Source organism: Lacerta agilis, chromosome 3, assembly GCF_009819535.1.
Source record: "Lacerta agilis isolate rLacAgi1 chromosome 3, rLacAgi1.pri, whole genome shotgun sequence".
Taxonomy (NCBI): Eukaryota; Metazoa; Chordata; class Lepidosauria; order Squamata; family Lacertidae; genus Lacerta; species Lacerta agilis.
Genome location: NC_046314.1, coordinates 94,014,024 through 94,026,277, shown reverse-complemented (window position 1 = coordinate 94,026,277; position 12,254 = coordinate 94,014,024). Strand labels below are relative to the sequence as shown.

At 43.4% G+C, this 12,254-nt stretch overlaps 1 protein-coding gene across 2 annotated transcripts in view; it reads left to right on the top strand.

Moving 5' to 3' along the window:
* Nucleotides 1–11,592, top strand: part of RPS6KC1 (ribosomal protein S6 kinase C1) — an 89,326-nt gene extending 77,734 nt beyond the window's left edge. For both annotated transcript variants that reach the window (XM_033144787.1, XM_033144788.1), the window contains 3 exons: nucleotides 5,825–5,907; nucleotides 6,801–6,896; nucleotides 10,813–11,592. In XM_033144787.1, the coding sequence (XP_033000678.1) occupies nucleotides 5,825–5,907; nucleotides 6,801–6,896; nucleotides 10,813–10,923 (290 nt within the window). In that variant the 3' untranslated portion in view covers nucleotides 10,924–11,592. The remainder of the gene's footprint in view (nucleotides 1–5,824; nucleotides 5,908–6,800; nucleotides 6,897–10,812) is intronic.
* The last annotated feature ends 662 nt before the right edge of the window (nucleotides 11,593–12,254 follow it).

Sequence of the window (12,254 nt, the reverse complement as noted above, 5' to 3'; positions counted from 1 at the left end):
TGTAGCTAAAGTCTTATGTTCATTTTTCACATGGTCTAGTCCTCATCTGAAGACTTCAAAAAACAAATACATGCTTCCCCTGCCCGCCCCCCTAATATTCTTTAAAGGGTCTCTTCTGCAGTCATCAGAGAGTGGCTGGAAATGGGGAGGCAGAAACAAGTCCTCCTTTCCTTTCACTCTGCAGACAAGCCCTGGATTCTCCCTATACCCCCTTTCCATCATAGAAATATATCTTTTTTGCACCACAATTAACACATATTAAAGGCTTATACAACTGATGGCAGAGACGCCCACCTTGAGTGTCCAGTTTGCAAACCTAAGACTTAAGGGTCCTTCAATGATCCCACTCCAAAATTTGTTTGGATTTTAAGCATCACTGTGAGAGTCTGAGGTAGATAATGCTTTAACATGCACTAATTAAACCATCATAACTAACTGGCTAGTATATTTCAAGTTAAAAGCACATCATACATTAAAATATACAATGAACAAGGCAACCAAAACCTAAACAAAACATGTTGGGGTTAAAAGAAAAGAAAGTTTTCAGGTCCCCAATCTATTCCTGTTTTACTTGGGAGGAAGCCCCATTGAACTTGACTGGGAATTACTTCCAAGTAACAGCAGCAACTTTAATCTGAAATCTTAGGCGCAGTACTGCACCCAGAGCTATAAAACTGCTCGCGTTTATGAAATTCCCTGTCGCAAAACGCGCCTAGAACAATGGGAGTTTTGAACGCTGAGTCATTGGCAGCAAAATAAGGCAAAAGGTATAAGCTGCTGCTAGCTCACAAACAATACGAAGTTTATAAAACTGCAGTTTGGGGACTTGGTTGGGGGGGGGGGGGCTAGTTGATCCTTTTGTTCTTATCTGCAAGGAGCTACAGCCTGGCCAAGGCTACCCTCAATCTGAACATCAGCACTTCATTTGTTCCAAGAGAGGATCTTGCTGTCAATATCGGGACTCTTGTCATGTGAAAGAAATTCTTCTTATTATCATTTATTACTGGCTTTTCACCATAAGTTCCCAGGGAGGCTTACAACAATTAAAACACAATATTGAGAAGTCTGCAGAATGCAAGGATAAATGTAATCTCAGAATGTAGAGGAAATTGAGTAGGGGCGGAGGGAAGCGGGGGGAGGGACAAGAGAATATTATGTTTGATTGAGGACTTAAATGATAAATATATGTGGGGATGGGGATGATGTGGGAATGGCTTTGGTGTATTTGCATTGTGATGTAATATGGAATAAAATTTATTAAAAAAGAAAGAAAGGGAAAAAAGCAAAAGCAAAAACAAAAGAAACAAAAAAACCCCACAATATTAATATCAAAGCACCATATTTCAAAATATTAAAAACAGTTTAGAACAAAATAACAAAAACAAGGCAGGTCCTAAAAAGATACCTGTCAGGTGTCAAAAGCCAGGGTACCACATACAATGTGGAGTCATAGCAGTGCTCCATCTGCCATAGTACTGAATGGAATAATCTGAGATCCCTGGGAAAGTCCTTTTCCAGTGTTTCCACCTGTTTCTCTAATTCAAGAGAAGAAGAGTTGAACCTAGGGCCTTCTGCATGTGTGATGTGTGCTGTACTATTCAGCTATGATTCTTCCCCTTGTTTCCTAGATTATTAGCATCATCAGTTTTAGCCGAGACCTTTTTCTGTCACCTGTCAGCTGGGTGGGAAAAAGCTCCTCTCTGGATGTATGTATCACCCCCCTCCTCCCTGCTGAACACCCTCAGCTATTCTCTATACATCTAGGATTATGGAATAGGGCTTCCAGTTCAGCGGGCTTGTATTTCAGGGCAAGGTTGAGTATCGGCACATCGCGTCTTTAGAAACTGACACATCAGGTCAGGTGAGATATCCTTGGCCCTTACCAAGTAATGCCTTTCAAAACTCTGTTGCGATACATTTTAGGGCTTGTTGCTGCTGAACAACAAACCTTTGTGCCCTTAAGTTAAGTCATATTGACTCACACGTTTCGGCATTTCAGAGAAAGAAGAGTTGTACGGGAAAATTGAGTTCTATTTGCATGGAAATATTTTTTACAGGGGAGGTGGATAATCCAGAGACTTAGGTACACATGGAGCATCAGTAAAGAGAGCCAGTTCTATGTGTAGAGAATTGACCCTCCATTGAAATGAGTGGGGGAGCCCATTGGCTTTGTGTGAGCACTGGAGAGTCCAAATATTGGTTGGGCATGGTTGATCTTCGATCTACGAATTCCACACTGTTATTGTCAGAAGAGCAAATGGATTGTAAGTGCTGTATTCTTAAACATTGCATACAGCAAATTACTCGTTTTGTATTTCTCAAGGCACCAGGAACAAAGTGCAATCCACATTTAAAATGAAGCCGTAGTTCTCAAAGGGAGCCACTTACTAGGTCACAAGACCTGAATGTAGTAGTTCCATGGTTTGGGGTGGGGTGGTTGCTCTTCTGTATAATTGAAAGGAGCTAAAGGGCAGGCTAGGAGTGAGTGTTTATCATCTTTGATAACACGGCACTAAACAACTTTGTCCTTTTTATATTGCCAGATGGCTTTAGAGGAAGTTTTAAATCCATCCTGAGGGCAGCTAACAGGAAGAAAAAGAAGGATTCCTTCTATTGCCGTTAGTCTTTGTCTTAAAGGACACAGGGATTTTTAATTTTTATTTCACAAAGCAGAATGTAGATACTTGTACGTTTTGAAATGAAATGCTTCATATTTTTCAGACTTTCCTTGTTGTCAGAAGTTCCTGGACACACATGCATATGAGAAAGATAATTGAGTACAAAATTTGCAGGAAACAATTTGATGGTTAATGTGGATTAAAAAAGAAGTTGCAAAAGTGTTTGTCTGATGAAAATTAAGGGAGAAGCTGGAAGAAGCACAGCTAGTTGGAGACAAAGTCCAAAGTGGACTTGCAGTCAGGAGAATTCCTGGCATGATGACCTGAGGACAAATTCAGCATATTGTGACGTCTGGATGGGGAAAATCAAAATCAAGGCTGAGGAACAGCTCCAAGTTGGCTGTCCAAAGATCAAGGACAGTGTGGGTTCTGTAGGAGGAGCAATGACCTGATTTGGAGTATGGCATCTTTCCCTGCTTCTCAATCCAGATAGCCCCACATTTTTCTCTGAATGACTCCTGAATGGCTTGCATCCACTTAGTGGAGAGACCTGTTGGAACGAATAGCAGTGATAGGAAAGCAAAACACCTGCTCACTTAAGCTTGTATGTCACTGCCATTTGTTGTGTACATGACTTGGGTGATGTGAACGAAATGGCTTCATTATTAAGAATGGGTATTGGGTTTAGATTTACTACAACATTAAAGCTTTTTTGGGGAGCTGGGGAGAGCATTTTTGTCATGTAGCTTGGACAACGTATCACGTGAAATCACACCACAATCTATAGTTTCTAGATTTTTATTCTCCCCTGGGATGTCTTACTGAGAGAAAAGGTAACCTTATTGATGTGATATACTGAGCGTGGGTGGCGCTGTAAGGGATGCGGGTGGCGTTGTGGTCTAAACCACAGAGCCTAGGGCTTGCCGATCAGAAGGTTAGCGGTTCAAATCCCCACGACAGGGTGAGCTTCTGTTGCTCAGTCCCTGCTCCTGCCAACCTAGCAGTTCAAAAGCATGTCAAAGTGCAAGTAGATAAATAGGTACCGCTCCGGCGGGAAGGTAAATGGTATTTCTGTGCGCTGCTCTGGTTCGCCAGAAGTGGTTTAGTCATGCTGGCCACATGACCCAGAAGCTTTCTGCGGACAAACACTGGCTCCATTGGCCTGTAAACCGAGATGAGCACCGCAACCCCAGAGTTGTCCGCAACTGGACTTAACAGTCAGGGGTCCCTTTACCCTGTACCTTTACTGAGCCTATTACTATCAATAGGTTGTGGTGGCAATTACGTGACCCATTCAAAGGAAGGCAGAGAATATGCAAATTTTTATCTGCCTCTGTCTCCTTGATTATGGAAAGTATTTCACTTTAATTCTGAATGTGGAAACAGCCAGCTCTGAGAGGAAAAGCAGGGAGAATGAAGATATTGAAGGATGCAAATCTTTGCATGCTTATCTTGAATGTTAACTGAACTCAGTAGGGTTTTCCATTGAGTAAACATGCAAAGGTTTGGATTCTTACAGTGCAATCTTATGCATATCTGCTCAGAAGTAACACACACAGTGTTCTGATGTTGCAGCCTGGTGAAGCCTCACTGTGTGTGTAGTGGTAGTTAAGACTCAGGATTATAAGGTCTTATGGGAGACCTCCCTCTGCACATTGAATTCTGTATTACTTTACTGACAAAATCTGGTAATCAGCCTTATTCTGCTAAGTGGGGCCCTGGGCCTGGGGCTCCTGTCCTGACAGCACCACAGAGGTTAATGGGACTCACTCCTACAAAGTTGTGCTTAGGATTGCAGCCTTTTTTGATTTCACTACTTTGTGGGTGGCTAACATTGGCCTTGGCTCTTTAGAAAGGGCATTAAATTGTTGTTTGAATACAGCTTTTACTTGTTCGTAAATTACAAAAGATACACACAGCACAGATGCATTTTTTAAAAATACCAATCAAGTTTTTTAAAAAAATGTGTAGAAGGAAGCTACTCTAAAAGGATTGAATGATAATGCTTATGTAGTTATGGTCTGCAGCTATGGTTTGTTGGAACAAAACAGCAGAGAGTTGCAACAGACACTAGTCCCAGTCCTGCTCATGTGTGAAAGAACTGAACCCATTCGGTTCAGTGTTGGAACACGTTTTAGCAGACATTCCCACTGTATTCTCAAGAGTTGTCCCCATATTGGTCCTGTGCAACTACTGTATCATGTAAACCTGGTTGGGCGGTACGCCAGAACATCTAAACCAGCGGTAGCCAATGTGGGCCCTCCAGAACTTGTTGGACTACAGCTCCAATCAGGCTCATCTAATATGGTCAATGGTCAGGGATGTTGGGAAACCAGCAACATCCAGAGGGCACAGCTTAAACTTCGCAAAGTGGGGGGGGGGGTTGCTAACCACCTCCAGATGTTGTTGGACTTCAACTCACATCACCCCAGGCTATTGGCCAGGCTGTTGGGAGTTCGATTCCAGCAACATCTGGAGGGCCATAGGTTCCCCACCCTTGGTGTAGAGACTGATAATATACCATGGTTCTGCTGTGTTTTGTGTGGGGCGAGGGCAGTGCTAACCAAGATTAAGGCAACAAACTACCAGTTCCACGTTCATGTAAACAGACACTCATGCACCCAAGACACTGTAATATTCTATAGTGGGCATGTTCTTTCCTTCAATGTGCCAGGGGAATTAATCCCTCTTCATAAAGATTTGTGGTGGGGAGAACTGACATAAACCCATAAGAAGAGTCTGTTGGATCAGGCCAGTGATCCTGTTCTCACAGTGGCCAGCCAGATGCCTGGGGGAAGCCCTACAAGCTGGACCTGAGCTCAATAGCACTCTGCCCACCTGTGATTCCCAGCAACTGGTATTCTGAAGCATAATGCCTCTGACAGTGAGGAGAGAACATAGCCATTGTGGCTAGGTGCCATTGATAGCCTCATCCTCTGTGAATTTGTCTAATGCCCCTTTAAAGCCATTCAAAGGTGTGTGGGTGGGTGGGTGGGTGGGGGGTGTTTAGGAGGGAGCAGCAGCCTCTGTTGACATTCCAAACTGAAGAGTAAATCGTTTTGTCTGTAATGATGCGTGTCTATGCACTAGGTTGTCTGAAGGGCTTAACTTCAGATATGCCCCACTAGCACCTGTGTCTCCTTGTAAATACAAGTTTCAAGGTGCACACATCACTTGGATTTTCATTGCAAATGTCTTTTATTCAGAAGTTGGTGTTGTCTTTGAAGAAACGGAGGCCTGCGATTGGTGGAGTCTGGGTGCTTTGCTCTTTGAACTTCTGACGGGGAAGGTGAGCCCTTCTGACCATTATTTAGCAAAAGGGGCATAGCAAATAACAGAAACTTTGAGAAGATCAGCAATCTCTTTGTTGAGAGTAACTGAAGTGCAGGATGCATACTTCTGTACTGCACAGAACTCTTCAACAGCCAAAAGCATTCTGATATACAGATGATGCTAGATCATCTCACTAGGGATGTTCTATTCTTGGGGCAGAATGAAGCAGTGCTTGTGTTAATGTAGACGCTGTTAATTAAATTCACAACTGACCATGCTGGTAAGATTCATGGCACCAAAAGTCTTTCCAGGGACAATGAAAAAGTTACGTTCTTCTTGAAAAGGTATTATACAGGAGCAAAATTTACAATCAATGTTTGTTGCAGGATGTAAACTAGGGGTTAACTGGCTTGTGGGCTTCTAGGCTGACCATTGTACATAGTCTGCTGATATATCATGTTAACTCATGTATTTTTTACGTTGACTCTTGTATTTTGGGGACTTCGTAGAAGTCCAATAAGGCAGAGGACATATAAAGGCAAGACAGTAATTTGGTTTGCACACCACGCTAAGCCAAACCATGGTTTAACATGTGCAGGTGCTAGAAGAGGAAATCAGGGCTGTTCTGCTTCTCCTCAGTCATTCTGTTGGTTAGAGCTAAACCGTGAGCCTGATTCACAATGGCATCCTAAGTTGAACCATGTCCATCTCCATCTCTGAATGTAAAATGAGATTCTGAGCATGTGCATTGAGTTCTCAGCAGATCAAACTCCCAAAGCCAACTGTTTGGGAGATACATGTGCAGAGGTTTTGTAGCAGAGCACTATGGTGCACATTGCTCTTCTTTTACATCATTATATCACTATATACATTAACAATATTATCTTGTTTCTTGTTGGTTTGCTATAGACTCTGCTGGAGTGCCACCCAGCAGGAATAAATACCCACACCTGTCTGAACGTGCCAGATCACATCTCAGAAGAGGCAAGATCACTCCTTCAACAGGTACATTCCTGGAGAATTTGTATATGCCATTTCTACACACATACATGCCAACTGGTGATTCTTTGTTAAAGGGTCAGCATCAACCTTCACTGGCCTGGCTCTCCCTTCTGATGTTTTGGATAACAACTCCCAACAACCCCTTGCTTATAACAGCCGTACTGGCAAGGGCTGATGGAAATTGTAGTCCAAAACATCTGAAGGGCCCCAGGTTGGTGTAAACCTTTGATCAGACACACACACACACACACACACACACACACACGACCCATGTTTTCAACTGAGCCAGGACTGCAACCAGTGGGAGGTTCCCACTCAAGTAGAAGCTACAAATGTAAGCTATGGGAGAGCCTGATCCAGATCAGACTCACGGCAGAGGCAAGGCATTAAAGCAGGATGTGTGGAACTTCTTACATTCCGAGGGCCGCACTCCCTTCTGGGCAGCCTTTAGGGGGCCACCTACCAATGGCAGGAGGTGCAGAGGTAAAAGTGGGAGGAGGAACAAATGAAAATTGCACCTGTGTGCAGCAGGCTGGTTTCTACACACAGTCCCCCACACCTCTCTGTGGGGGACTGTGTGTAGAATATCTAGGTAATACAAGGAACTGTCAGGATTCAAGAACATAATCTACCTAGCGCATGCACTCAAGGATGGTGCACAGCAGAGCCACTAAGGGGTGTGGCCTGGGGGAAGTGGGTGCGGCCTCGAGATAGCAGTAACAGAGGGGCCTGGAAGTCTCCACTTGGCCTCTAGGCCTGAGGCTCCCCACCCCAGAATTAAAGCTCCATTCCTCTTATGCTTCAGTCATAATCATTGATTGCTCCTTTGGCTGCTGGCATTTACTTTTAGGAAAACATGCAGCTATTAACGTTGTGAATGCATCATGTCTGCTTGTGCCATCTTCTCTGGAAAGTCCTTAGGGGTGTTTAACATCTAATTGGGAGCCCCCATGAACTCAAAATCTGAGAAGTGTGCTCAGAGGTCTGTGGGCTGTCCTGGTGGAATGAAATGCATCTTTTCGCCACAGACACACTCTTTCTTTCTTGAGCATCCCAGCAAACAGACAGGAGCAACTAGAACTACACCTGTCCTTTAAAAGTGGGGGGTGGGGAGCGTAGCCAAAAGCGGAGAAATGAATGATTAACAAGGATGGCCTGCAAAAGTCACATAGCCATAAAAATGTGTAGAGCTGCAAATGGACACGCATTTCCTGAACATTTTTGTAAGTGAAGGCGGTTCATCTTGGAAAGAGGTTAAAGAGTTGTTGAGGGTTTGGCATAAGGGACCTTCACAGCCATGGTCATGGCAAGTATAACTGTGGCCTGCATTTACTGCGAAAATCAGGTGATTTTTTTTAAAAAAATTAGGTCTTTAATAGTTGCTCCAAGGTGGGTGATTCATCCCTTTGACACCTGACATATATATTTTCAGGACTCTCCCTAGTCCTGCACCTTTAGTTTGAGTTAAACTGTTTTAATATTGAACTGAACTGTTTAATATTGAATTTAATATTGAATATTGACTGAGCCACCCAGTCAGATGGGCGGGATACTAAGAAGAAGAAGAAGAAGAAGAAGAAGAAGAAGAAGAAGAAGAAGAAGAAGAAGAAGAATTTTTTGTAGCCTTCCCTGAGACCTTATGATGAAGGGTGCATAAAAAACTGAAATAATGATTATAACATTAATAGCAGTAGTAAAGTAACAATACTACTGCTGCTACCAATAGCAGCCTGTCCACTGTACCAGAGTGAATGTAATACTTCATAACTATGCTCATCCAGTACATAAAATCTCATAGAAGGCTGAGTGCTTCCCCTCTGCACACACAGAGATTGAAAATAAATGGAATTTTACCACTGGCATCTTGGAGACCTTTATTAAAGCAACACATAGCAACGCTCAGCTCCTGTGGGACCTCTTAAGCTAGGCCATTTGCTGTTTCCCTCCTCTCCAAGTTCAAAGTCACCCGTGTCCTAGAGGAAGCGTTCCAGCCCTAGACTGCACGTGGCTGACTTTTGGGTCGAAGGGTATGCCCCATTGGCTAGTAAATCAACCTTCTGTTGTGTGTCTATCCAAGGAAACTACCATTCATATTTGAGGAAGCTTAGTCAGGAAAAGGAAAAAGGGGCTCTTGGCATGGCTGGTCATTTGTCATTGTAATTTTCCTCTTCCATCCCCTCGGAGGGTTGCTTGGGTCAGCCCGTTACAGAATGCCTAGGAGAGGAACAGTGTGCAGATGCTATGCCAAATGTGTCTCATGACACAGCTTTCAAAACCAGTGACCTCATTAAAAAAAATAATCAACCCCCCCTTTAGCCAACTAAGTTTTCTGTAATTCAGAGGTGTTATTATTTATATTTGGATGTCTAAATCTTTTTAGATGAAGTTTGGAAAGGCTGACTTGACTGGCATTTTGTCTACAAGATCTTTCACAAAGGTTGTCTCGGCAAAGCATAATAAACCTGTGTGTTTTCCAGCCATGTAGATCCAGCACAATTTATTCTGCATTTGCTTTCCAAGATTATAGTTCTCTCCTTGCAGAAAGGGGAGAAAGCTTCAGAGCATAATTTTCTTTGCACTTAACTTTCCCACCTGCTGTCACTTGTTCCGTTTTCCAGGAAGGACAGCAGAATGGCAATGCCTGCGACTGTTTTTCTGTCGGCTCATGTATATTCACAAAGGAGAGGCTTGTTTTTGCTCTCCGAGTTATCTCTACCAAGTGAGAGGTTTGAGAGATTTTAAGTGGCAGAGCCAACTTAAGATGTGCAAATGAATACATTTTATGGGAAAATTTCTCACTTTGATTATGGGGTTGTATGCATTTGAAGACGCACCACCCAGAAGAATACAGAGCACTACTAAATGACAATGGGATGTAGGGAGTTGCATTATACAGGAGTCAGTCCTTTAGAGGAAACCCAGAAACGAATTTATTCTTTTGAACTGTTTATTTAGAATGTGACAGTCTCATAAGATGGCAAAATGTAAACTTTAGCTCCTTTATCCTTGGTAAATATTTTCCTGCCTCTTTGCTGGTTACTTCCTTTCAAGCAATCATTCTCCATCAGAACTTGCAGATATGAAAAGCTGGCTTTACTTTCTACATATATTCAGCCTCCCCCCCCCCCGAATATATTGTAAGTTCTTCAATGCAAAATAAACAAGCTGCTTAGTTTTCATAATTCTGGCAATCAGCTGCTCCATTTTCTTTAGACTTGGTTTTAGAGCATCACTAGTTTCTAAAGATTACCAAGACTTGTTTTGCACATTACTTTCCCCCCTCCCTCATTTTGAAACATACACCTAAAAGTGTGGCTGCAACAAGAATGAAGTTCGTTAAAATGGGGGTCGTAATTGGTATGTTCATCATAATCAAGGATGGGGGACCAAGACTGGCAGTGGCTGCCTGTTGAGCCTGCACTTGGTTCTGCTGGCACACAGTGTGTGGAATTGCTCTACGAACCAGAGAGGCAGGCAGGTACCAACAAAGTGAAGTTTAAGAAGGGCTCGGATTTAATGGAAGGAAGAACGAAGTGCACAACTAATTGGCTAGGACAAAGACAGTAGCAATTCAGGGAAGGAATTAGAAGTTGCCACTGAATGGCTTGGGACCAAAGTATCTTCTCCAATACCAACCATCTCAGGCCCTACGATGGGCAGGGGCAGAGGACCTGTTGGTGTTGCCCAGTTGGAGGTGATCCCTGATGGGACCTTTTGAATGCTAGTTCCCCATTTGTTGAATGCCTTCCCTAGTGAGGCATGCATTTGTATGCTGCTCAATAGCTAAGTTCTCTGGGAAGCTTACAAGAATGATACAATCATAAACGCAATTTCACGGACTGTACGAAGTCCGTTCTGGTATGCTTGCTGAGTTCTTTTATTCCTATGGTTCATACTAACTATGTATATTTTGCGTAAGCTTTTGCAGTTCAATGCTGTGGAGCGTCTTGGTGCTGGAATCGCCGGAGTTGAAGACATAAAATCCCACCCCTTTTTTGCCCCCATCGACTGGACGGAATTAACAAAGTGAAAAGGTGCGACGAGTCCACTGCCCATGTTTACAGATACCCTTTTTTGGCTGGCTGCCATCATAAAGGTTCTCGGATCTCTTGGGCAAGGATGAATAAAGTTGGAGACTGGAAAGGCATCAAAGAGAGAACAGTTTCAGCCAGAATTGAGGGCTAGGCCAAACTAAGGTGTGGTGTACATTGATGGGCACTGTATTTAGTAGTCCTTTCTGTCCAGGATGAGATGTGATGCTGATCACGCCCCACTCTCTGTCTTTGTTCTGTTTTGGAAACACAATGCTGTACATTTCCTCACCCCACTTTCCATGTTTTTGGAAGCCGTTTGGGATTGGGGTGGAGAATGCATGGGAACGGGGAGCTCAACACAGAACTGGAAGTTTTTGGTGGCTACCAGTGTTTGTGATCCCATCTGGTTTGGGCACTTGGGAATTATGTATAATGGAATGCACTTTTTGTGTTTCTCTTGTAAGTCATGACGGAAGTGCGGCACTCCTGTTGCACATGCCAAGCTCCTCTTGCATATGCCAGCTGGAAATAGCCCCCCTCCCCCTCTTTTTATAGTGTCAATGTACTCCTTCCCTAAGCTAGACACAGCTGAGGTTGGGGAATGGGGAGAAGAATAACTTATTAATAACATATGCTAAATAAAATGCTATGGTGTTTCTGCAAAACTTGACATGTAACATGTATATCTCTGTATGTTTGCTGGGGGGGGGGGCGGAAGCTGTCTCATAGCATCATGTAATGTAGCTCCGGAATGATTGCCTAACATCTGTCAAAAGATGGAAGAGGGCTATCCAGCTACTCTTATCTTGTGCACGTTGGTTGGCAATGCTTGTTTTAAAGCACTAACTCTAACCTCCAGTGAATTATATGTTTTAAGTCACTACAAGACAGGATATCTCTCAGCCCGATCATGATTGCTTTAGTAGTTGAACTTGGAGCAATGCAAGAAGATGCTGACTAAGTGTGCAGATATAAATGTTTGGACACACACACACACACACACACACACACACACACACACACACACCTTTTTAACAAAGCTGCCACATTTCTGTTTTGGCTATTTTAGGTCTCATCTGTAGAGGCTGGTAAAAATCAAGTGCTATGGAATTCATTACCTGTCTCATCTCAGATTGCAGGTGGGGAACCTTTGGGATGCTTTCCCATTTCAGAACCTCCTTGGACTCTCCTTCCTTGGAGGTTTTTAAGCAGAGGTTGGACAACTATCTATCATGGATGCTTTAGCTGAGAATCCTGCATTGCGGGGTGGGGGCGGTTGGATTCGATGACCCTTGGGGTCCCTTCCAACTCTACAGTTCTATGATTC